This window comes from Lissotriton vulgaris, chromosome 1_1 (assembly GCF_964263255.1).
Source record: "Lissotriton vulgaris chromosome 1_1, aLisVul1.2, whole genome shotgun sequence".
NCBI classification, from domain to species: Eukaryota; Metazoa; Chordata; class Amphibia; order Caudata; family Salamandridae; genus Lissotriton; species Lissotriton vulgaris.
Window position 1 is genome coordinate 1,531,120,550 of NC_141685.1, and position 25,978 is coordinate 1,531,146,527.

At 45.1% G+C, this 25,978-nt stretch overlaps 1 protein-coding gene across 1 annotated transcript in view; it reads right to left on the reverse strand.

Annotated features, from left to right (window-relative positions):
• The window catches only part of ALX1 (ALX homeobox 1), a 105,220-nt gene that overhangs the window by 10,826 nt on the left and 68,416 nt on the right, over positions 1-25,978 (reverse strand). Inside the window, exon 3 of the mRNA XM_086936860.1 lies at positions 3,566-3,694. Coding sequence (XP_086792986.1) covers positions 3,566-3,694 — 129 coding nt within the window. The remainder of the gene's footprint in view (positions 1-3,565; positions 3,695-25,978) is intronic.

Below are 25,978 nucleotides of genomic sequence, written 5' to 3' on the forward strand. Positions count from 1 at the left end.
TCAGCAAATGCACATGGGCCCACCTGAGACCTGTATTTAACACTGTACACCATTCTCACAGTTGTGGTCTTGCTTTCCATCATTCAAAACAACTGGATTAAACTACCAGCATTTGCAAAGGTTTTTAAAATGTAACTCAAGTATAAGATCATTGTGTCCTTGGTGACAGTGAGTGATTTGGTGGTAATATTAATTCAAATGAGAATTTGATCTGTTTTTCTGTTTTCGATATTGAGCCTACATACCATCAACGTAATGTATGACTTAAATTGCTTAGGTTCCATCTAAATGTCAACTTGTTTCTTGCACTCCCACCCCTTTCTCTTCATGTGCAGTCATTTGTTTTATGTATAAAATAAAGCATTTTTGTTTAGTTATTGGTGTATGTAAATAGGCAATAGTATTACGTTGGCGCAAATAGAAATCAAATCATGTTGCAGTTTATTATAGTGGAAATAATTTGCATTGAATTATATAAATATATTAAAGTTGCCTTCTTGCTTGTCTAATAATAGATAAGTAATAAAAAGATTAATTGCAATTAAATCTACATTTTAGTATTGATATATGTCTTAATTTAACGTATATTAACCCCTTCCATGCTGGTGACGAACCCCAGCCATCACGCTCTGCGGCGCTCGTGTGCTGATGACGGCTGGGGTTCGTCACGGCCCCGCCCTGTTCTTTTGTTTACCGCACAGCGGCAGAAACGGCCCAGCATGGAAGGGGTTAAAGTACTACGGAATTAAGTGATATTCAGATTGACTAACTGACTAAGACTTATCCACTTTCTGCCTTTTGAAACAACAGGTCCTGTCATAAAACACATGAAAATGTATGAGCCTAAGACTTATGCCTATTATTTTCATACATTTACATTTTTTAGGGTGACAAAAATCCCAAGCATTACATCTGGAAATCTAGTAAAATCATACATTTCCAGGAGAAAACCCATTTCTACTAACACTATGCATGCAGACAGTCACACAGGATAATCTTTAGGCATAGGGTAAGGGGAAATGTGGATTTGCATAATTTTCCTCTTTTTTTTTACATTTGGCAAAATCCTGTGCTCACACCCGTAGAAAATGTTATGTGGTCTGGGACATTGTACAGCCATAAGAAGGCATGTATTCCCTTTTATTTCAATACTTATGTTAGATGTGCTCTATCAAAGTGGAAACATCACCAATGGAAAAATCTGTGAATACTCAAAAATGTGAAACATAATGGCTGTTCTCAGCATTCCCAGTACCCCTGATCCTTCATTGCAAATTCCCATTTTCTGCCCCCCTTAATTTGTGACAGCAGAAAATCCTGCCTTCTAGCAGATTCTAAGCTGTTGTAAATTAGAACCAGTAGGTTTTGTGGGAGAAAATCCCATAACACCTATTTTATTTTTCAAGGACATATTTACTGGGTTTGTTCCACAAAAGTGAAACAAACCACTCCAAAATGTTTATTTGATAATTACTTTCCAGCATAAAACTTGTTTTTCATTACTTTTCATAAAAGAGGCACTAGTGAGTGGTACGTGGGTATTCCCCTGCAGCCCCCCATGGTTTCTGATGCATAGTCATATCTATTAACAATAGAGGACAGAGCTTTGTGCCAAAAATACCAACTGTTTGAGGCTGCATTAAAAAGGAGAACTATTTTTATTTTGCCAAACCTATCCAACTTTGGATGTGTGCTACACTGTACAGTACACTGCTAAAGTGGTAACAGTTTTAAAGTTTGTCTAGGCATAGTAATTACTTATTTGGTAGGGGTAGGATTCCCTTCCAGTACAAAACTACAGTGCAAAGGTGTGTATGGTCGTAGGCAGCATCAGGGCCAGACTGGCCTGTAGGGGAATTAGGCAGTGCCCAATGTGGTTGTCTGAAAACTCAGTGTGTGGGACAGTTTTCTGGGGGGTGTTTGAAGATAATATTTTGGGCCGATTTTTCCTGTTGGTGTTCGAATATTATCACAAACATTGCCTGCAGCGAACACAAATACATTAGTGCCCATAAACCTTACTAATCATCTCTATAGCGTGTCTTTTCAAGTTCAAAATGGCCTCAATTTGCAAATGCGGGCCACTTTTTTCGCTATTTGATTTGCTAATAGGGGCCACTTTTATTCTAGTGTCCTAGCTAATTTTATGTCACAGTCAAAACCTGGACAACCTGATTGTGTTCCCTCGCAGTGAGAGAGCAGGGCAGTGCCATACCTAGTGCTTGAAATCTGTACCAGAGTACCTGCTTGTTTTTGAAAAGTGCAGTATCTCTCCAATTAAAAGTATTACGTTTTTCTTGAGAAGTGCAGGTACTCTCCCTCTCAAAATAAAAAAGTGCTGGTACTCAGTACCGGACAGTACCGGCCAATTTAAAGCACTGGCATACCTTACTAGATCTGGTGCTGTCCTGCTCTCACTCAACACAGCGCAGCGACTTTGGTTGCTGAGCTGCAGTGAAGTTGCTGTGCTGGGCTGCATGTGTATATAGTAAATCTACTCAAGTACTTAATACGTTTAATGAACCTCCAAATCATATAGCATAATCCACCAGCTAGGCAAACTATATATTAAATTGCACTCTATTTTTTTAAGAACACTTCAGTTAGCAAAGCTGACAGATGGACATAGTGAAAGACAAACAGAAAAAGAACAGGGTGCCACAAATTCCCAATTCTATGCATATATACACAATTTACATTTCAATGTAAAAAGTCTGAGCTGAAATTCATAATGAGAATCCGTAAGGACAACAATAATTTCTGACATGTGAATTAAAGCATACAACGGCAAAGTGATATGTAACCGCTTTGAAGCCGGAACACAAGATGTCCTCCGGAGGGAAAGAAAAAAAAAATAGAACACAATTGGCCAGGGACTGGGAAGCAGGAAAAGAAAACAGATGCATTGGCAAGAGCTGGATATTTCGTGAAATCTTTTTTCCACCGCAGTCTATGGTTCACTAAAAGTGACCTGAAGGTACTCTTTCATCAGACTGGCCGGTGTTTATTTGTTGTAAGGAGTCAGCATACACAAACAATCTGGAATGGACACTCTGCACTGTACCATGATCCCACGATCATATTACGCTCATGCAAAAACAAAATGGCCTCTCATGCTCGTAGTAATGTCAAGGAAGGGAAATATTTCAAAGAAAAGTGGGTGGATTGGTGAACAAACACGACACTACAATGCAGACGACTGCAGAAGAGGTAAGGATAAGATGAACCCTTCCGGTCCAGACTGGGAGCCCAAAGCAGCCCTGGCAATTTTCATGGACCAGGCCCTGGGGGAGCACTGCCAGGTCCCAGGAGGCTGGAAACGCTAGCCTTCTGCTTACATTACTGGGGGCCGATATTGCAGCACCACTGCAAAACCGGTCCCCAGTAACAAATCCGGCCTTCACAGCTGCAAAACTAGTTCCATCCTTCCAGCCTCCCAGGGAAACGCCTGGTGCCCGGTCTGGCCAGTCCGACTCTGTAAACCTTCATAGAATATGATAAATGGGGCAAAGATGCCAAGGTTGTCTCACGAGGCAGGCATTCCCTAATCAAGCAGTCGAATTACCTGTGGGTAGCTGTCTGTCCGTGGAAGGACAGATATGTCGTAGGTGGCAGCAAAATGACTTTTTGCTTGCTGTATCTGACCATAACGCTCCCTCTTTCTCCATTTCGCTCTTCGGTTTTGAAACCACACCTATAAAAGGAGAGAAAACAATTATTAGTGAATGTATTTTTAAGGAAGTAGCCCACGAGTAAAATTGCATTCCCACACAGAATAAGCACTTTTCTACCATCCACATTTGTCAAAGAATGTCGAATGCATAAAACCACTAAAAGTTAGTCATTTCTTATAAATGGAGGTTTTGAAAAATAAAAAGACACCCTCGTGCAATTCAATCAAGAATTTTCCTACCTCGCCTGTGGGAGAGCTATTTGACTTTGTCAATGTGTTTTTTTGTGGTGGGAGTGGTGGGGCTGGGATTACGCAAGCAACAGCGAGTGGGTGGTAGGAGGGGGCAAGTGGGATGGTTGCAAGCAAGAACGGGTGGAAGGGAGTGGGAGCGGCTGGTGGTGGGTGTCTCAGGGCAAGCAACTGCAGGAGATGGGGGAACAGGGGATGAAAAAATAAGGGTGCAAGTAGCAATGAACAAGCAATGACTCATGAGGGGAAGGGGGTGCAGGAAGCAGAACAATAGGCAAGAAATGAAGTGGGAGTGTGGAGGGGAAACATCAATGATGTGGATGGGGTTCAGGGACAAGCAACAACAGGCATGCAACAACACAAGATTTGGTACAAGGGAAAAAGCAACAACAATGACAACAGGGAAGAAAGAAAAAAGGACCACAATCCGAGTGTGAGCATCAGAAGGATATTCATTTAAAAAAAATCAAAGCAATCAGTACTTGGCCAATGGAAGCAAGAAACAAACGAAGAGAAAATGAAACTGGCACGCTCTGATCAATCAGGAGTCTGGCAATAAGAATGGTTACAACACAAAATGTCTTGCAAGCAGCAGCGCATGCGTTATCTCGGGCAACACCTAAAAATTATGTGTCTTGATGGACATATTTTTGTATTTTTATCCCTAAAACACTTTGGTTATACCTTACTCACTCAATCACAACTCAGTGAGTATATTTCATTTGTCATCTGGCATTTTTGTTGGCCAAAGAAACATTTAGCCCTTAGCATGAGACTGAATTTTTTCTTTTATGGTATTAACTCTTTCTTTAGGTGGAATTTTATCTGCGATAACTGTGTCTTTTTCTTCAAGCTCTCAAAAAATTTAATCTGACGTACTGTTGCTACCTTTCACTACTTTTCTATCTACACACTCACCCTTAATTTAACACTTTCATATACTTCTTTTTCCTCACACTCCCTTTTCCCTCTTTCCTTCCCCTCCCTCCCCTTTATCTATTTGTTTTTTCTCTTTCTTTTCTCTATACTCATTAAAAAAACTATCTATGTACTTGATTATTTATTATGTACCTAATTGTTCTTTTTACTTCCCTAAATAAGGTTATTTGACTTTGCTATATTTTTATTCTCATACTTTGCGTTTCTTCCTTGTGTTATTGTACCTGCAGTACTGTTTTCTTTATTCAATAGAATGTATTTCTTTAAAAAACTCTTTCTTTAGGCCTCCACTGTTTAGATTGGCTTCTGTACCTTGTTCAGTGATGTTTTCTCCTCTCTGTTGATCGTAGATTGAAATCCATATAGTACAGGATTAGCCTGTCAGGCTTCTTCAGCCATTGAAATGAGACTATTGTCCGGGTTGATTCCTGATGTGTGCCACATACACGACCAACAGCACCCTGACTGGAAGCCTTTCAATGTATCTCTTCTATTTGGTTCATTTAGGGTTAACTAGGGGTAGCACTTCCACTCATAATTTGTTGTGGGTCACCCATGCCGAGAGCTTTCCAATCACTGCGGCTTGAACGATCCGCATACTCATGGTATAAAAGTGAGTATGCAATCAACTATGGTTATTTTTGTAATTGGTTGTTTGTTCTTTTCACAAGCCAGCATTTATTGACATGCTGCAGTATTGAATTTTATTTTACTTTTTTAAATAAAAACTCGGGACTAAGGTCCTGTGACCTCCCTTCTTAAGTGGCATTAGTGGGTTGAAGGGTATGTGTTGACTCTTGTTCGGCCATTTTGATCAATTTACACCTCTGACCTCATGCCAGTAAACACTGTTTCTCGAGTCCTCTTGTATTTGCTGCTATTTCCTTCTTATCACAATTGGTAAGCCCTGGCACACCACCTGGTTTCTCTTCCTGACTGTTGCCTTTATACCAGTAAATCAGCGACATCCCTCACCTAAATCCTAAACTGTGAATCAATGTCTCACGGAAGGTCAGTACGACCACATCTGCATTGCCTTACAAGCTACCGTGGGTCATAAGGACTTCCACTGAAGAGTTAGCTAACTAGTAACAGCTGGAATAAGGGAGGGTCGCTTTGTTGGCTCTGTGGGTCAAGTGCCTTAGCTTCCCTTGTTCCCACACTTCCAGTCCCAGAGGCCAAAATTCCACAAGGGCAAAAAAAAGGAGACAAGCTGATTATGCACCAGGTTGCCTTCATTCATTATGGAGTGGGACACAACAACATCTCACTTCAGGCCTTGCCCCAACATTTGCATCATGGATGTTGCAGCAGGTGTTTTCCGTAGATACAAACTTGCTACTCATTCCTGCCTCAGAAATCAAATTAATCAAGAAGAAAGTCAGGATCATATGTATTAGCAGAACAAGAAATATTTGCCCTGTGTTTCACCTGCTCTACAGTTTCTCAGAACAGCGAATATTCAAAGTCTCAGCAAAGAAGAAAGGCACAAACATTCCAACTAATAAATACACACCATTACAAGCATTGATGTTATTGGCAGATCAGCCATAAAATACACCTTTAGCCATACAAACTACGGGCCCTATTTCTGGGGTCATTTGTGTCGCTCTTGTACCAAGTAAAGTGGTACAAGAACGATGCAAACCTCCAGACAGAATTTTGAAGTAAAGCCACTTTGCGTGGCTCTGAGTGGCTTAAAAAATCCAGAGTAACGCAACGCAGTACAAATCGCTGTATTACGTTACTCTGCCCAGGGAAGGCATTCCATGGGTGTTGCATGGCTGTTCCAATGCAACACCCATGGATTTTGATGCATCCCCAGATTTGCACAGACTTGGAAACCTGGAGATGCGTCAAAATCTTATACATTCCCAGGTGAGGGGTAACAAGGATAAATATGTATATTGCTCCGTGTTTCGTCCTCTTGCAATGTGTGCCGAATTCTGCGGCACACATATGAAGAGGAATATGCCTTCCTGCACAAAAGCAATCCTGCACTCAACGTAGTCACCCATGCACCATGATGCAAGGGTGCCGGCGTTGGCGCATTGGGCACCAGCACATGGGAAAGGACAGGATTGGGCTTTATTCCATTAAATATGGTGCATTCCTGCCCTTTCCCTGTCATGCAGTGCAGCACAGCAAGGTGACTAGCTGTGCTGCACTGCGTCACAAAGCTCATAAGTTTACCCCAGCATCCATTTTACATACACGGAGGTGATAGAAAGGCCAACAGGTGACAGAGTCAGCAGCGTTGACAGAGTCAGAGTAGGAAGTATGAATGCACTGTACGTCACAGACTGGCTGAGACCACAGTGCTCACCTCCAGCAACCTGGCTGTGCCTTTCACTTATGTTTATTGGGATGGGCCCTTTAACAAGGCAGATTGGCTCGCTCAGTACACACGAGGGAGAGTGGAGCCACCCCTTAGCCCATGCTGCACAGGGCAAATGTCAGTGCCAGGTATACGTGCAGAACAAAGCTTTCTTGTTGGGTACTCCGAGGAAACTGGCACATTTCTACAGTGAATACAAAAACCCAGTGATATAGAGCCCTTTCAGGTGCAATATTTGCTGCCTCCGACAATTATTTGAAAGTTACATACGTCTGTTGGCTAGAAATTAGCAGTGGATCATACTAGGACTGATTTGATCATGAGAATTGGGGTCACAAAGCAATTGTTCACCCCAATTTTAGTAAACAAATTTTCATTTTTAATTCAAACTTCATAGGCCCCACCAAAGGAGCATTGTCCAGATTCTAGCAAATTGAGGTAACGCGGTTAAGCCCAATAGGCCTGTTGTTCTTTTCTGTTTGCACTATAGCTACAAGTCATTCAATTAGTCGACAAGAAGGGAGTGGACTAGCACACATCTAGTGCCAACTGCTGCTGATATCAAATGCCAGTGTTTTGCAGTTTTGCATTATGCGGTGATTGGCACATTCCAAATGAGCGCCTATTTGTTATCTTTCCTCAGCTGCAGGGAGCAGTAGAAATAAGCGAAGGCTTCAGCCATCTTAGTTCTTCAATATGATTGGATGTAGCAAGTCACTGTGAAGATGGATGCATTGCTGACACAACTCATGAAATCTAAAACAATCATTGCAAATTAAGTCATGAAATCCCAAAATGATCATTGCAAATTCTTTTGGTACAGACCAAAAAGTCAAACGTTCAGGAACCCCAAGCCTCTGATACATCTAACTCTAAGTTGCTTACAGGTGTTTGTAAGCATCACGTTTCCTACTGCTTATTGAAGCTGTCTTTGAGTTTTCGTGTAATGTAGACATAATAACATCTCAAACTATATACCTCTGTTTCCTCTTATCCTCTCTCTTTGTGAGATGTATTTTCAGCTGGCGCATCAGGAAGAAATTAAACAAACAGGCCCAAGTCCAAGACGGGGAACACCATGCTGTGAAGTAAAGAGACGGAGTCTTCTTTGAGCGATAAAAGAGGGAGATATATTTTGGTAGATGTGCAGGGAGGGTAAACTTTATTGAAGGAGTTGTAAGGAGCAAGTCTCTTCTTTTTTGGATGGTAATAATGTATGAGGTAAGACCACAGCTTGCTCATAAGAACGACGGGTTTTCTGTCATTAAGCCTCTGAATATGTTTTTGTGTGACAGCATGCAACAGTTCTGTCCAAGAGTACACAGCACGTTACAAGTTGAGAATAGCAAATGCCACTCTAATGTGCACAGTGCTAATTTGCATAAACATGCTACTTAGCACCATAGTACATATGTTTCTTTTTTTCAGAGTTTTATATAGCGTGAACTTGACCCGAAGGTATCGGGTATCAGAGCGCTTTACATGAGCACCAGTTGCGTTATACAAGGAGACATTCATGTTTGTTAGGCACAGGGAGATTCCGTGATTTGCCCAGAATCATAGGATGTTGTGTGTGGTTGCCGAGTCTCAAACCAGGTTCCTCAGATTTGAATGCAACCGCCCTAGCCATTAGGCCACAACTTCTCGATTCACAATTACAACCAGATGGGGGAAGAAGGATGATTGGTCCAAAAGAACGGATTATGAGCTTGTGTTTTCAACAGGTCCTCCATACATATAAAAAATGCAGGCATAATTGCCCTTCTCTGTTAAGTACTGGCTCACCTGAGTCCTGTGATGATGATGACAAAGTCTGACTGATGTCACTAGCCTCCTGCTCCTATTGCTAAGTCCTCCATAGGAGTTGCATTAAATGTACAGACTTTAAAGAGCCTGCTAAAACCTTAGTGTGATCTAGTGATTCACTAGACATGATTCTACCTCATGCCTCTTTCTTCCATCTCCTTAACCTTCCTGTGTCTTTACATCACACTTTTGCAGGTTCTTTTACGTTCCTGCTTTCTGTCTTTGGCACTGGTTTCTTATCTATCTTTTTCTCCTTCACTCTTCCTTATCAACTTTTGTAGCTCAGAGGGACACTTTGATGATGAAAAATAAGTCCTGGTGCCCACCACCTCCAACCTCCAGCACAAATTAAGCACTGAGCATACATGTGGCATATAAGTGCCATTAAGAAGGTCTATGAGACTGTGACATTAAGACACATGTTTGTAACATTGCTGGATATGGAATACTACGAGAATCTGCAGTCCAGGCAGGCAGAAGAGAAATTACCTTGTTTTTTAAAGGTTATTTAATACTATATGGTTCTCCTGTTCTTGTAGTAACATTGGCAAGTTGTTTCAGAGCTGCTTTCCCCTCTTTCGCTTAGCTCCTCTCGTTAGTCAAAAGGTTCAGTTTTATGAAAAAGAAACAAAGCCCTAAAAATCACAGGCTCCCTGGGGGATTTTCAGTAAAGGATTTCAAGATAAGGTCTTTCAGAACCCAGTTTAGATGGCCACGGGACAAGCAGGAGCTACTGAGTCCAACCATGGAGATTGAGACATTTACACTCCTGATGTCCACGGGCCTGTCCTATGGATCCTAAGCAGCTGGGCAGTACCCCTTCAGCACTTGACTCTCAGTGGTAGTGAGGGCGAGGAGTCCAAAGCTTCTCGGGGGAGGGCTAGACACATTGGGGTGGGGGGTATACAGACTCGCAACTCAAAAACGTTTGATGGCAACAAAAAGTGATTGCCCACTCAAATACATGATTTATTTAAAGAAGAGTATTTATATACCAACACAAAGTAAAATACAGCATTAACAAACAATACACACAGTCCCTGAGTTCAGAGCTCTAGCGTTTAAGTAAGCAGTTTATGAGTCCCACTACTCTTTCATTAGCATTAGTGGTTACAACGCATTGTCTATAAGTGACATTCGGATTAAGCTTCAATCATAGTCCTACTCTCAAGAGAAGCACTCCAACTCCAATTAAAGTCTAATGTATTCCAGTGCCAAAGCGCTATATGGCAGGCAAGTTCTCCCGGGACCTTCTGGCCCGTTAATCAGTGTTACTCATACCAGCAGAACTTGCACAATTTGTGTCTCCAAGAGCACCCACTTTGTAGGCACAGAAGCTGCAGTGGCTGTCTCATGTGAGTATCACACAAGCAACCCTGCAGGTGTAGTGGTTGGGTCCCCTTAAGTTGCTCACACAGAGTCCTGTGGGGACAGCAGTCGGGGATCCTCGACGCTCCTCAAATGCCAGTTAATCTTCCATGGATCCTACCCACAGTTGGGGGGGGGGGTTTGATGCTCCTGTTGTAGATCCTCAGTCGTGGCTTGGGTCCACTCGAGCCGTTATGGCTGTCTTTTCCTCTTGATAACAGTGTCGACCACCTGCGCTCCTTGACTTTTTTCCGGTGGACCCACCTGGTATACTGGTCACCTTTCTCACACCGGCTATGGCCTGATCAGCACAGCAGTGATCCTCACAGTGGCCCCACCTGACATACAGGGTACTCAACTTCACTCGACACACAGGCTATGGCCCAAACGGCATGGCAGTAATATTTGCGATGGCCCATCTGGCACACAGGTTCACACAGTTCCCTCTGCAGACAGGATATGACCCAATTGGTGATGACAATTTCTCCTTACATCTAGCTTCAGAGAGTCAATTGTCAGGATCTCTCACTGGACCTTGCTTCCCCCAGCGATCTTCTCTTCCTCACAGAGCACACTTGTCTTGGCAAGCCAGCAGGCACTGGTGATCCATGAGTAGGTGGTCCTGGATTCCCTGGGTGATATCCCTTCACCCAGCTGGGAGAGTGAGAGGCTTTAGCCTCCAGTCCTGGTCACAGTCAGAAGTCTTAGAGAGCTTCCCTTCCTTGCACAGCCCAACTGACTACTTGACGGTTGACAGTTTGGGGGCCTCACACTTCCCTTCTTATAGTCCATCCCTAGACACCTAATGTGGTTTAGAGTCTGGGTCTTTGAAGTTTATGTTGGAGGTCTACTTCCTTTTGAAGTGTCCTCTCCTCTGCCCTCCCCGTCCTCCAGAAAGCAGTCTGTCACAGCAGGAGCGACTCCAAATCACAGGCCTGGGAGTGCCTAGAGGTTCAAACCTGGATGTTAGCCACTGTGATTTGTGTATCTAAAGGATACCCCATGGCCTCAGCCCTTCTCTTTATGGTTCTCTTATCTGCCCCATCTCCTTCCTGAGATGTGCTGTGAAACCTTTCCAGTGACCGTTCTCAGAATCTAAATGCACCCTTGGAGTTATACTGCTGAGCCTGACTCTCCCTTTCTCCAAGCTGTCCCCCTGATCTCACAATAATGCAGCAATCCACATATCTGTCTGGAGGAATTCCTGTATCTCCTCGTGCTCCTCCAGTAAATCCTGGGTCTGCCAAAATGCAACCCAGAATCTTCCATGTATTGTACTATTCACTGGCACACAAACACCCAGCACATGCATATAACATATATGCATTGCGCAGCACTACATCTTCCATGTATTGTCATCCCATTCACAGGCACACAAACACCCAGCACATGCATACAACACATACGCACCAGGCAGTACTGCATACTAACCTGATGTAGGCCAAGGGTGAGTTAAGCACACAGCAGCAGAGCTTTACATTAGTGAACATGTAGTCCTCACTCCAGTGGCACAGGTAAAAAGACCTGTTCACTTCTACTGATCACTACAGTATGCTACCACATTGCGCTGATGCTGCTTAACTTCTGGCAAAGCAGTAGCCTTTTACCACTATGAGGGTAGCACTTTGGGTGCCCCTCCCGGTCCAAACAGACTGCAATCCATGAAACAGGCCTATGTCATGGCGCACACGCATGATCCGTGTTCGTTCATGACAAAAAAATCAGCACCAACAATCCAGACATCTTTACAGTTGTGGACACTCAATGTAGGGGTACACGTATATCACTATAAGAGGGACTTTTCTGTCCCAACACAGTCAAAGGAATAATATCTAACATCTGATCATAGTGAAGGCAGTCTTGTAGCATAAGATCCTCTGTGTATGGCATATAATGACTTACATTTGACTCGCTGGACAAACAGCTCCAGTGATAATCAAAGAACAACTGTGGCAACATACTTTTTATAACAATGACCTTTTATCAATTGGTCTGTCGCATTCTGCATGCTTTGCATGGCAATCTCCACATCAGGTACTGAGGTGGGCCAACTAAACAGATTTCTTCAATCTCATAACATTTGTACTACGCCCACCATGATGAATGTGACATTGAAAAACCTTTGCTAGCCAAATTGTAAAATATCTTGGGATCTGAAGTTGAAATTTGTAAGGCTTAGAGAGATTTAAACCACGCAAACTGAATCATCAACTGGGTTTTTTATTGTAAAAGTTTATAATAGCATCAGTTTTAGAAATGGCTTATAATGCAGGAGAAAATAATTTTGTATTGAAGATGCAGCCGTAACACTAGTGTCTTTTTTATTTTACAGAGTTTTATATAGCGCAAACTTGACCCGAATCGGGTATCAGAGCGCTTTACATAGCACCAGTTGCATTACTCTGTTACCACCCCTGAGCACTTCCCCTTGCCACACGCCGCAGGAATCAACACCGTACAGCGGATTTTAGCGCTGACGGGTTGAACAAACACTGCTGCCTTTCGCGCGCCAAGCCCCCTGGCCACGCCCATTGCTGGAGGCCATGCCCACACAACACAGGATACTTAAAGCGCCCTGATTGCTAGTCGCGCCATAAGAAACCTGAGCACCTGAGGCGGAAGCCGGGTGCATTCTGATCGCATTTTTAAACTTGTTATAATATTGTTTAGCACCTGATTTTATCCTCTGTTACCACCCCTGAGCACTTCCCCTTGCCACACGCCGCAGGAATCAACACCGTACAGCGGATTTTAGCGCTGACGGGTTGAACAAACACTGCTGCCTTTCGCGCGCCAAGCCCCCTGGCAACGCCCATTGTTGGAGGCCACGCCCTCTTTCGTGTATAAATATGTGCATCCCTAGGAAGCGCAGCGGACGAGCGCAGCGGGAGCGCCTAAGGCAAGCTTGTCTGCGCCCGTCCGCTCAGGGCCAGAACCCATGCCGGACGGGCACACCAATAGGGTGAGTTACTCTCGTTGTGCTCTACTAAGTCTTAGACCTACAAAGAACACACACTGTAATTATGTTCACAATTCAGACGGACACTTCACAAACTGCGTTATCTGCCCCCCGGTAAAATTACAACTGACTCAGGCAGCAATCTTATACTCTGGCCTGAAATTAGCAGAACTGAACTGTAGGTCGCTCCCTAAGCACGCCATGCTTATTAACCATCTGCTCGTGGACCATGAGCTAGACATCCTGTTTCTTACGGAAACTTGGCTCACAACGCATTCGGACTCAGATGTGGTCTTGGCTCTGCCCCCGGGTTTTCTTATCCAGTAGAGGGGGCGGACTGGCCATTTTGCACAGAGAGCATTTCTCATGCAGAATCAGCGATGCCCACATCAAGGACTCGGAGAGTTGCCATTTTACCATCCACCTGGCCCCTACAACCTCTCTGACAGGTCTTCTGGTGTATAGCCCCCCCCCCCCCCCCCCCCGGCCATTTTGGCCCCTTTGCTAGCGCCCTACTAGATTCTATCTCAGCTCTTGCCCACTCTACACCTAACTTTACTGTGCTAGGGGACCTCAATATCCACTTTGATGATCCCCTAGACACAGGGGCTGCCAACCTGATACTAGACCTGGCTGCTTATGGCCTCCAACTGGCCAATACCGGAGCCACCCATATCAAGGGCCCTTGCTAGACCCAGTTCTTACAAATGTCCCTACCCTCCAGGCTAGACCTTCTTGCCCCCTCCCCTGGACAGACCATTTTTTGGTCCCCCTTTTTTGGCCAGGAGAATTTAGGAAGCCCCACAAGCCTGTCACGTACACCCAGGACAGGGCTTGGTCCAGACTCTCAACCAAGGACTGGGCCAGAGCTCTGGAAGCAACGACCCCCTCCCCCTCCGGAGATCCTGTTATAGCTGATAGCAACTTCAGGAAGTGGATCTCCGACTCACTTGACTCCATCATACCTATAAAAACCTGTGAAGACAAGAGCGGAAAGACAGGCTCGCCCCCCTGGTTTAGCCTGGAACTCAGAGCCCTCCGCAAGGAATGCAAAAAAGCGGAACGACTGTGGAGGAAAGACTGGCTCCACTCCAGTAAAGACTCCTACCGGAGGATGGTGAGAGCATATAAATCTGCTCTGAACATTTCTAAAGCCTCCTACTATGACGATAGGATAAAAAAATGCTACGAACTCCTCTAGAGAATCCTATCTCATCGTCAAAGAACTCCTTAAGGTTCCACAACCCCCTCCACTGCCCAGGGCCCTACCGGACAAGAGTAAAGAATTAGCAAAATACTTTGACTCTAAAATCTCCCATATCTTAGATTCACTTCCGCAGCCTAGCCAGCTACCTTGCTGGGATAAAGTGACGCCCGACACCTGCCCAGCAGGCGCCCCCCGCCCGCAGCTTAGTGCTTTTAGGGCGGTCTCATCGGACGAAGTCGAAAAGACTCTGGCCAAGATGAAAAGCGGCTCCCCCCGTGACCCTGCTCCCATGAGGTTTCTGAAAGCAGTCGCTCCTGCGATTGTTCCTCCAGTTCTGGAGTTGATCAATGCCTCACTATCCCAAGGCACCGTCCCTCCTAGCTGGAAGGGGGCGGTAGTTAAAGCCCTTCTAAAAAAAAAACAACTGGATCCCGCCGATCTGGCCAATTATAGGCCGATCTCGCTTTCCCCCGGACATTAGCAAAATTGCCGAAAAACTGGTCAACGCGCAGTTGTCCCAGTTTCTGGAATCCAACAACTTGCTGCGACGGTCCCAAACTGGGTTTCGCCCTAGCCAAGGTACGGACACTGCCCTCCTCGCCGTCATCGAGGAGGCCAGGTGCATTTTGGATTCAGGGGGGTCAGTGGCAGTGATCCTCCTGGACCTTAGTGCAGCCTTTGACACGGTGAATCACCGTGTCCTGCTCCACCGGCTGGCCAGGGCAGGACTCGGGGGCACTGCGTTGGCCTGGATAGAGTCATTCCTGTTGGGTCGTTCGTTTCAGGTCTGGGATGGCAACTCCCTTTCTGACCCTCTTCCTCTGACAAGTGGGGTTCCCCAGGGTTCCTCACTGAGTCCCACCCTTTTTAATGCCTATATGGCTCCTTTGGAAGATGTAGTTGCCCCCTTCGGCATCAAGATTGTGAGTTATGCGGACGAGACGGAACTGGTCGTCTCTCTCTCACACCTTGATCAAGGCCCAGATAATCTCTTGCACTGCCTCCAGAAAATCCACCTCTGGATGTGCGAATCCTCACTCAAACTCAACGGGTCCAAAACAGAAGTAATGCTGATGGGCAAGATGTGGTCAGAAATTCCACCATCTGTTTGGCCCGGTACCATTAGTGAGGTGCCCACCCCCAAGAAAGAAATTAAGAGTCTGGGGGTCTGGCTTGAACCAGACTTATCTATGAAAACCCAGGCAACTAAAACAGCTGCAACCTGCTTTGGACTTATGCGGTCGGTTCGTAAGATCCTTCCTCTGCTTCCCCTTCAATCCAGGAAACTCCTGGTTCAAGGACTGGTTCTTGCACGACTAGATTACAGCAATGCTGTCTATTTAGGAGCCCCTGAAGGCACTCTGGGCAAGCTACAACGAACCCAAAACGCAGCTGCTTGGATGCTGATGGGTCTTCCCTCCAGATCCTCTGCGAGACCAGCACTCAAGGCGCTCCACTGGCTGCCAGTGCAAGAGAGGATCGAGTTTAAGGCAATGTGCATCGCTCACAAGCTCCTCAATGGACAAGGCCCTTCGATCCTAGGAGACATGGTTACCCCGTACAAAGCCTTGAGATCTTTGCGCTCGGACAATGAGCGACTGGCAAATGTCCCCAAGTTTAGGAGGGTACGTACTGGAGGTCGCAAGTTCTCCGTAAAGGCAGCCACACGCTGGAACTCGCTTCCCCGCAGTATGCGGCTAGAACCCTGCTACTTGCGCTTTCGCAAGCAGCTCAAAACTCTGCTTTTCCCTAAATAAAAATTTCTCTTTCCCCTCTTAGCCATTCCTCAGGTTTCACAGCGCGGGGATGCCTCCGGGTCACCAGGCGCTTTACAAATCCTTAAATACATAAAATAATAAATAAATTACATGAGGACACATTCATTTTTGTTAGGCACAGGGGATTAATTGATTTGCCCAGAATCACAGGATGCTCAGCATCATTGTCGAGACTGGAACCATGTTCTCCAGACTCGAGGTCGACCGCCCTAGCCGTTAGGCCAACTCCTCTTCTTCGAAGTACTGAATAATATTGTGCCTGATGCTTGTTGTATGAGCTTCCATTGCTCATTTGTATTGTTGTTGGTCCTTTTTGCCCATTTCAAACAGTTGCCCCCCTACCTCCCACCACCCAATCCACATGGGTCAAAAACACAGTAGGTGCTTTGGTGGCTCAAGTAACTATTTACACAGAACTTTAAATGCACTGCTGCAGCAATGGCCGACCAACTGTCCCTGCTTCAACAACAAACTAATGCACCACATTCCGATGTGAGCATGTTGTAGGGCTCCCCTATTTCAATACAGGTATGGCTCCGGCGAAAACAGCCCTTCAGGATCCACAAGTACCAGTGCCCCAAAGGTACCCGCCTCTCAACATGCTGCAATAAGTATAAAGTACACATGTGTCTTGCCTCTCTAAACCTGCCTACATTCCTCCCACCTGCACCCATGTGTCTGCCCTTTCTTGTCCCTAACCCACTCCATGTTCCTGGCCTGCCCCAGAGTCTGCAGAACATTGCCCCGTGCAACCACCGAGACAATTAATCAAACATCTACCATGCACACCTCAAGGGCTAGCATGGACCTTCGAAACTGACGTTGGCCACCAACTAGATGATTGGTGGGTTACACTAAACAGACAAGCACTTTGGGTGTATACTCCACCACAGCACTCACACCATCAAGCATGACATGTCACATCCAGGCAACAACAATCTCTCTACCACAGACCCTGAACTGCATGAGTCCTAAAGCTGCGTGGCAGCCCCCTGTTCAGACATCCTAGAGCCGTGCGAAAACACACAACGCAAACTCAGCCCACAGCATTGCAATAAGGCACAATTCAGACATCCCACAGAACCACGAGCCCATACTAATATCTGAAGAAGGATGCTGCTCTTAAGTTTCCTTCTAAAAGAGGATACATGAACACAGATGTTTCGAATCACTAGTATTATTGGCCTATTAACCCGCCATGCCGATGCCAATACTATAAATATTACAGAACTTCCATAACGTAAAATGTGTTTTAATCAAGGCACTTGGAAATACAAGCAAATGTTCCACAGCCACAGGCATAGTTATTTCCGGGGGAGTTCGACCACCAACCACAGTGTGTGCTGCGATCCAGGCACTTCTTTATGCGACTTCATGTTTATCTGATTCCCAGCTGCACAGATAGCACCTCAGCTAATAGCTTGCTGTCCAGGCCTAATATATGAACCTGGAAGGAGCGCCGTTCACGGCCATAAAACACGAGGCCCTTGTAAACAAGGAGGCTTCCAGTTCATGTGCGTTTGACTGGCATTTTTATTCGACGCGCTGACTCTGCTTGAAAGCTCCCACCTTAGATGTTAAATCACATGGATGAAGATGGGCCTGTGGCCAGGTTCATTCCTCCCTAGGAGGAAATGCGCGGGCAGAGCAGAAGGACCAGACCATCGGTAGATCTCTGAGCTACATGGGAAGGAGGACAGGACTGTAAAGAGTCAGACTGCAAACAAATCCAGACTAGACAAAAAAAATGTAAACATTTCCACCATGCAGGAGACCACAACAAGTATGAGGCCTAAGGTGCTTTAACATTGGGTGATGGAAGCCCATCGAGCTCTGAGAACAGCCTCGGAGCAGCTTCCCCCTGGGAAAAACTCGAGTGGTAGAAGGGCCAGTCCGAGCCTGGATTGGTGGAAGCTGGAGGCGGGAGCCCTGAGCATAAAAACTGCTCGAAGAGGCTCCACAGCCAGATTCCCCGTCGTCACCAAGTTCTGCGATAATGAGGTTTGCTTACAAGACGGTTTGACGTCCCCTCATTGTTGATGCAATCGAGTACCTTAGGACAAGAAAAAGGGAACTAACAACAACAATAAATCAGGGTCATTTTGGACTCTACCGCGCGCAAGGAGAAAATATCAAAATGCATGTTAATATATGTGTTCAGAGAGGACGTTTATTAGGGACATAACAAGGCAATTTGGGCCTCAACATATATACTGTGGAGGAGATAAGTGAGGAAAGAGGATGCATGAGCAAAATATTCTGACAACCCAGAAGTGTAGTCTATAACAACAGCAAATGCAAAAGAGACAACTTTAATGAGAAACATGATCAAGAGCTAAAATCAATTGTGTGTATCCCCGGGAGTGCAGGGAGTTGACTCAGGAAAATTAAACTGAGTAATCTATACTACTATTATAAAGGAAGAACTTTGAGGCTTTGAGGCGGGTAAACTCGGGAACCACTGCGCCATTCCACACACCAGATACATTGTTGTAATCCTCAGGGTGTGCAGATGGACATAGGCTATATAAATGAAAAATAAATACGTTATTTAAAAAATATAAGTTAAAAAAAAAGTAGTCCCTTCAAAGTAGCGCCGGCCGCGACGTGCGTGCTTACATCAGGAGCGGCGTACACGAGCGCGAGGAGCGGCGGAGATCAGCGCGTGGAGGAGCGGCGGAGATCAGCACGGGGAGGAGCAGTGACAAGGAGCGGCGGAGATCAGCGCGGGGAGGAGCAGTGACGAGCGGAGGACCAGCAGACATGAGCGAAGACAGGCGGTGAGGATCAGCGGGCAGGCAGTGAGGAGCGGCAGCGGGGAGGAGCGGTGAGCGGCGGATGAGGTAGGGCGCCAAGTAAGCAGTGAGCAAAGCAAACGTGAGGGAGGAGCGGCGACGGAGAGGAGCGGTGAGCGAGCCACATGTACCAAACGGAAAAAGAAACGTGTGCAGGTTACAAAAGCATACAAAGTGCAGCAGTCAGCTGAAAGCTAAAATGACAATCGGGAGAAGGTAGCATTACAGGAGGAAAAAGTGACGTGGGCAGGTACCAAACGGGGCCTTACAGGAGGAAAAAGAAATGTGTGCAGGTTACAAAAGCGTACAAAGTGGAGCGGTCAGCTTAAAGCTAAAATGGCAATCGGGAGAAGGTACCAAACGGGGCATTAAACGAGGAAAAAGTGACATGGGCAGGTTACAAAAGCGTACAAAGTAAACTTAGAGGCATAATACTGCACAACGTCAGGGCGGGCGGGTCCCTGAGCCATGATTGCTCCTGGACAACGTTGGGACGGGCTGCTAGTTCCTTATAAAAATGGTGAAATATGTATGGAAAAAGTCTTCAGAGGTGGCAATAGAACTAAAGGTTGCTCTTAAAGACATCAGTCTAGTTGGTGATTTGTGGTACCACAAACATGAAAGTAAAGTGAGATGTGCCGCAGGGTGTGCAGTAATGAGTTCTGTAATATGCAAAACACTATTTTTTCATGATTCCAAGCCTGATAAACTCATATAGTCCTGGGGTATTTCCTTTGCCTTCTGGTACTTGTATTTCTGACTGTATAACTGGATAAACAATACAACAAACACCAGAAGGAAAGGAAATAAAATCATTGGAGTGCCAGATTAGATGCTAATTTATGGAGCCAGGAAACTTGAGAGCTCTGAAGATATTAGGCAGACAAACCAGGGCTCATAATCTATTAAAGACTACTATTTTTTGTGTATCTATGTTGTGGCTTCACTTAGTCAACTAAGTCAAGCATTATGCACAACGCCTGATTTTGAATAAAGAATCTGGATTCAGACCAGGAGGGGCCATGGAGTCAGTCCTCATATCCATCTGGAACAACCTGAAAAACATAGTGGACAAGAACAGATTGACTGTCGTACTGCTCTTGGACCTATGAGCTCCTTTCTACAAGGATCCCATCAGCTGCTTCTACACAGGCTCCACTGTCTCAGTTCTCTAAAATGGATTACCTCCTATCCCAAAGGCAGAAAGGGTCTGGTATTGCTACCACCTTTGATACCTACCCCTCACACCCAACACAGAGTTATTTCTCAGGGATCCACCATCTCCCTTCTCCTATTCAACATCTACATAGCTCCTGATAACCTAATCTGATCATTTAACTTTACATGTTGCAACTATGTATATGATACAACAATTATCCTTAAACTAGATGGCCCAGAATACCTCAACAAGTGAAGACTTCATGACTGCCTCTGCACCATAGATGCTTGGATCATGACTAACCACCTAAAGCTCAATACCTCAAACACAGAGATCACAAGACCTGTGGAAAATAGGACAGTCATCAGGTTAAGGCTATACAACCGGAGGGACCTGATGCTCTGCCGCGCATGTCAAGAGGGTGAGTAACCTCAGGAGCGATCATAGACTCAGATCTATCCCTGATACCATATATCAATGTGGTCACTATGAGCACTTTCTAAACAATGTAAGCATTGTGAAGCATCTTTCTATATATTGGATACTAATAAAAACTACAATATCCTCGAAGTTGTGCTCTGAAATCTCCATTATGCCCACAGCCTATACTTTGGCAAAATTATTTCATCATACGCGCACTACAATGAATTCAGAACACTAAAGCAAGACTTTTCCTATGCCTTAACAGCAGAGAACATATTATGCTAATTCTGCAATCACTTTACTGGCAGCTAGACAATCAATTTTTCAAAGCGCTATGCAGAGTTTTACCAAGGAAAAGAATCACAGGACCAACAAATAAAATGTAAGCACTACAGACAAAACAAGATTCTACACTCTAGACTAGCACTTAGGATAGTCATACCGCCATAAAATAGAACTCGATATGCTGATCTTCTTTCTCAGGCTAGGGCATCCAACCTGTGGAGCTCTTTGCCAGCTAAGAATCAATGCATTTAGGAACTTATAAAGTTCAGGAGAGAGGTGAAAACCTGGTTGTTCCTGAGATACCAACTTCAACCTCTAAGGTTAAACAAGAACCAGAACAACATGCATATAAGTAGAAGTACAGCCCAGAGCTATGAGACAGTCCCAGTCAGCATACTATGCCAAGGAGACAGAAGTGGGGATCCCTTACATGATGAAGATATCAGTCCATATACCATAGCTAAGCAACAATCCAGACAAAAGGGTAAAATATATTAATTAGGCTATGCCTTTCTCAAGGTATGCCTCATCACCCAATATTAGAAGTATCAGCTAACACTCAATGCCTGAAAATCTTCTACCCGACTAGTGAGATGGAGGACTCTACACAATAGTCCCTGCTCACAGAGCAATACCATAGTAAGTATTGTCTAACCCACCTCCTACTTCAATCAACACTTGTGGCACAATTCATAGAGGCGACGGTGTGGAGCATACTCACCATCACACTCCCAAACTTGATAAAAGCAATCGTCAACATTATAAAGGAGAAGACCATTAATCTTAATAATATGATTTGGGATGCAATGATCTGCATGCCCTAGAATTGGAAATATCACCTCTAGGATTATCCATGATTCAGGATCACAATATCACATAACATTGAAACGTCATATAAGGATCTGCTTTTCAGATATCCGGGACGGGATTAAAACCGGTATTAAGAATTGATCCAGCAAACCATATCACAGGAAAGACAGCCCTAAGGAAGACTTGGGGTATACCCCACCATGACGAAACACTAGTTGGCTAAAAAGAAGAGAGAAAATAAAGAAAACAAGAAAATAACAAAAGCTGTCGTTCTAAAATTGTGTTCATAATATGATTTACAACGGAGCGTGTGCTTATGGGATTGATGCAGACACATAAAATATGATAGTACTGAATTCTGTGGGGAATTGGAGGACAGTGATACAAGTAATAATTCAATAGTATTCGGACAGGTTTGCTATGGCTGAAAATATCTGCTAAACTGCTGGTCACCTGGGTACTATAGTATAGCCCCACTTGAAGGTCCAAAACAGTCACATACTCTTTATGTCAGTGATATAAAGGCTGAACACACAATGCTTCTTGGGAAATTGCACATCTTTGATGCCCATAATGGCAATCGTAAAAAAAAAAGAAGAATACTGAAACGCAGTCCTTTCCAGCAAATTTCTGACTCACTTCACTTCTTATTGACACCTGTTACCTCCCCAGATCAATAAGATCTCAGAGTGAAAAGTCTCCTGCCGCAGCCAGCATAGTGCGCTGGATTGAGAACCTAAAACATACAAGCAAAATAGGAGGACTACAGAGCTAAAGAGAGCTGGCATCATGCCACCAAAATATAAGATGGAGGTCTATCGTTTCCATTGCCTCATCCACTATACCGAGAGGCATGCTTGTCTCCTAACACGATGACCAAACCTCAGTGATCATCATCTACGACACGAAAACACCTCCCACATAGCAGGCACAGCGGGTACAGGTAAGAGAGTTGGGGCGGGGCAGGGCCGGGGGGAATTGACATACGTTGAAATAGGGAAAATTAAATAAATAAAACCGCTTACCTTGCGATCGCCGCATCGCCGAGTCAGCAATGCGGTGAGCGCATGGTAAGCGGTTTTATTTATTTATTTTATTTTCCCTACCCAGTCGTCTGTTGACTGCCACGCCTGCCACATACGCTCAAAACACAGACAACACAATTCCAACCACACATCATACACAGTGTTGCCTGCTATAATTGCAGGTAAGCGCAACTGTGCTCCATACAGAAGAGCTATATGAATGCTACAATACAATAATAAAATGTAACTATACAATTACAGTGAGTTTTAATGACGGAGAAATGCATTAACAGACAAATTTGACCTGCATGTGAAAGGGGAAACAGAATATTTCCACTCTGTGCAGACAATACATTTGTTTAAGTTTCCAATCTGGAACGAGCCAGATAAATGTAGTGCAACATCAGCAGGGTTGGGGGGAGTTGATTGTGACCTGACTGAACTGTAGTGCAACATCAGCAGGGTTGGGGGGAGTTGATTGTGACCTGACTGAACTGAAAGGTGGCAGCTGGGCCTGCCTTTGATGAGTGGGGATCACGTTTGGTTCAACATAGATTACAAACTACCCTTGACAATAAGGGCCCTGCCCTGTCAGTTTGGCGCTCACGGGAGTACTTCCACGAGCCGACAGTTTTCGGGGGTTAATAGATGAGATGCTAACCTTTCGCCCCAGAAATGTTATCAAAACTGAGTGCCACTCACGGACGTAGTATTTGTAAGTCAGATTACATTTGACTCAAGGACCCTTCGCCGTTGCCCTTTTCAGAAAGGTCAACGGAGGTTGCTTCCACTATAGAAACATTACACACGCACTGCAGCCGGTGGTGTTTCTGGACTCAGTCACTTGTAAGTGATTCTGAAATAAATTGATGCAACCCAACACGATAAAGAAAAAAAATATCCTGTGATCGCTAAGAACAATTTTGCGTTCACTTGAAAAACATGAAACTTCCCTTCTCCCTCCCTCGCTTCTGCTTCCCATCAAAGACTTTTTAAAAGCACGAAAAGGCATCTGTAGGTCTTGGGTTTTATCGATTATGAGGGGATTTCATTTATTTAAAACATCGGAATTGGCTTCTGCGGATTCCCCCGGGTAGCCCTTCAAATGCGCCTCTATCACCGACTTTTTCAGAGGTTGCCGTTGATTACGTTTGATATCAGGACTCCCCTCAACCTAATTCAGTCATGAAAAAATCTGCTGCTGGCTATTGTCGCGCGCCAGACGTGCACCTCGATAATGCTAGGTTATTGCTTCAAATAGCGGAGTCGCTTATCCTTCTGTGCCGCCCGATGAAATAGGTTTTCCTTGGACTTTTGGAGAAAATAGTTTTTCTAAAAGGTAAAAATTCAAAGTGATAAGTTATGCATCTTTACCAACTTGAAACGTTTGCCAAAACTTTTGCAAAAGAGGTTTCCAGCAAAATCTTTTGTTGTGAGAAGGATCCTTCAACATTAGGGGCAGATTTACAAGCCCCTGGCGCCAGTTTTGCGTCACTTTTCCCATGTTAAAAGTGACGCAAAAGTGGCGCAAGGGGCTTGTAAATCTGCCCCTAGGTTTTTTGAGGTGGTTATTGCACGTGCTTGGCACGTTCCCAAAAGAATGACATCTCTTGTAAAAAAAAAAAAAAACAACAATGTTCACTTCACGACGACTTTATTTTCCGCATGTTCATATTGAGCAAACAAACTTGTCCAAAATGCCTTAGCGAAGTTTACCTGAGCACCATTATAGAAGGCCAGATTTTGTTTCTTTATAGGCATGGGGAGATTTAGGGCCTAATTTACTGGAAAGACACGCAATGCAGCGCAGCATGGCACCTTGCTGCGCTGCCTGATAGGGAAAGGGCAGACATGTGCAGTATTTAACTGTAATTTGGCACATTCCTGTCATTTCCCTTGCGCTAGCACCTTTTTTGGCAGCCCAGCGCCAATATAGGCATCCGTGCATAACCCCGGGTTGTTAAAGATTAGACTGCAAAACGTCAACATTATCGGCGCCATCTTGCCCCTTTTCCAAGCCCATTCGTGCGCGTAAGCGGCAGCCATTTTGAGCACCATGGCCTCCCTGCCCCTCGCTAATAGCCAGCGCGTCTCTCTCTCTCTTAACCTCGCAAGCATTCCCCCGCACGCTGACAACCCCCGCTCTCTCATGCCTTGGGTCATAAACCCCTCTCCAGCGCAGCTTCACCACGGAATCCTATCCTGTTCCCAGCGCGACACCTCCCCTCATTCCTTTCATGGCCTCAAACCCTTTTGATGCAAACCCCCTTTTCCTGTGTCCCCGTTTGTCTTCCCTGTTCCCAGGCCGCCACCTGGCTCTGCGGATACTGTTTATTACCCCGTACAGTAGGAAGCTTCCCCCTCCCCATCAAAAGATCCCCGAACCGATCAAAGCCCCCACCCCATGAGATCCGATCAAACCCCATGCATTCCGTGAATCGGCGGAATGCCCTGCTGTGCGACAACCATCACCTGTTGTGACCGGGGTGGGGAATCCAACTGTAAATGTGTGTGGGAACGGGCCTGCGGGGGAGATTCCGAGGATGTTCTTTCTAATACTAAAGTGTTGCAAGAATGTGTTATGTGCAATAAAGGTCGTAAACCCTAGTATAAGAGGCCAGGCCTCAGAGATGTGGTTAGAGCACCTCGTGACGATACTTGCTGTCTGAATTGATGTGTTCTCCTCCGGAGAGAATAAAATCCTCGTTTCCCGCCTTCCAGTCTCCAGCGCCTGCTTCTTCATTTGATTAATATTGGTGGGTCATAGAGGCGATACCGCCGGGCAACATAAAAGGGTCTTTGGTTACCGGTTGTCTTTGGAACCCTTTTTAACAATTGGCGTCCCAAACGTGGGGCCCATCAGCGACTCGTGGATCCAGTGGGAGAGGTCCTGACGACAGAGTGAACGACTGCAACGATCGGAAGGTACCCTGTCCGATAGACCCTCGTCTGACAGCCGATCATCCGAACTTCACTGGTTCCGAACAGACCTCTCTCGAGTGATCTGCGGTCCTGACTGGGAACCATCAGGAGTGCCACGAGAAGTACGAAGAGAAGAGGACGATCGGGCGCTGGATTCGGAAGACGAGAAACTGTCCATGCGGTCCGGGTAAGGTCGTGTAAACACGACGAAATTGCGATAGTGATAGATAATTGGAAGTGAT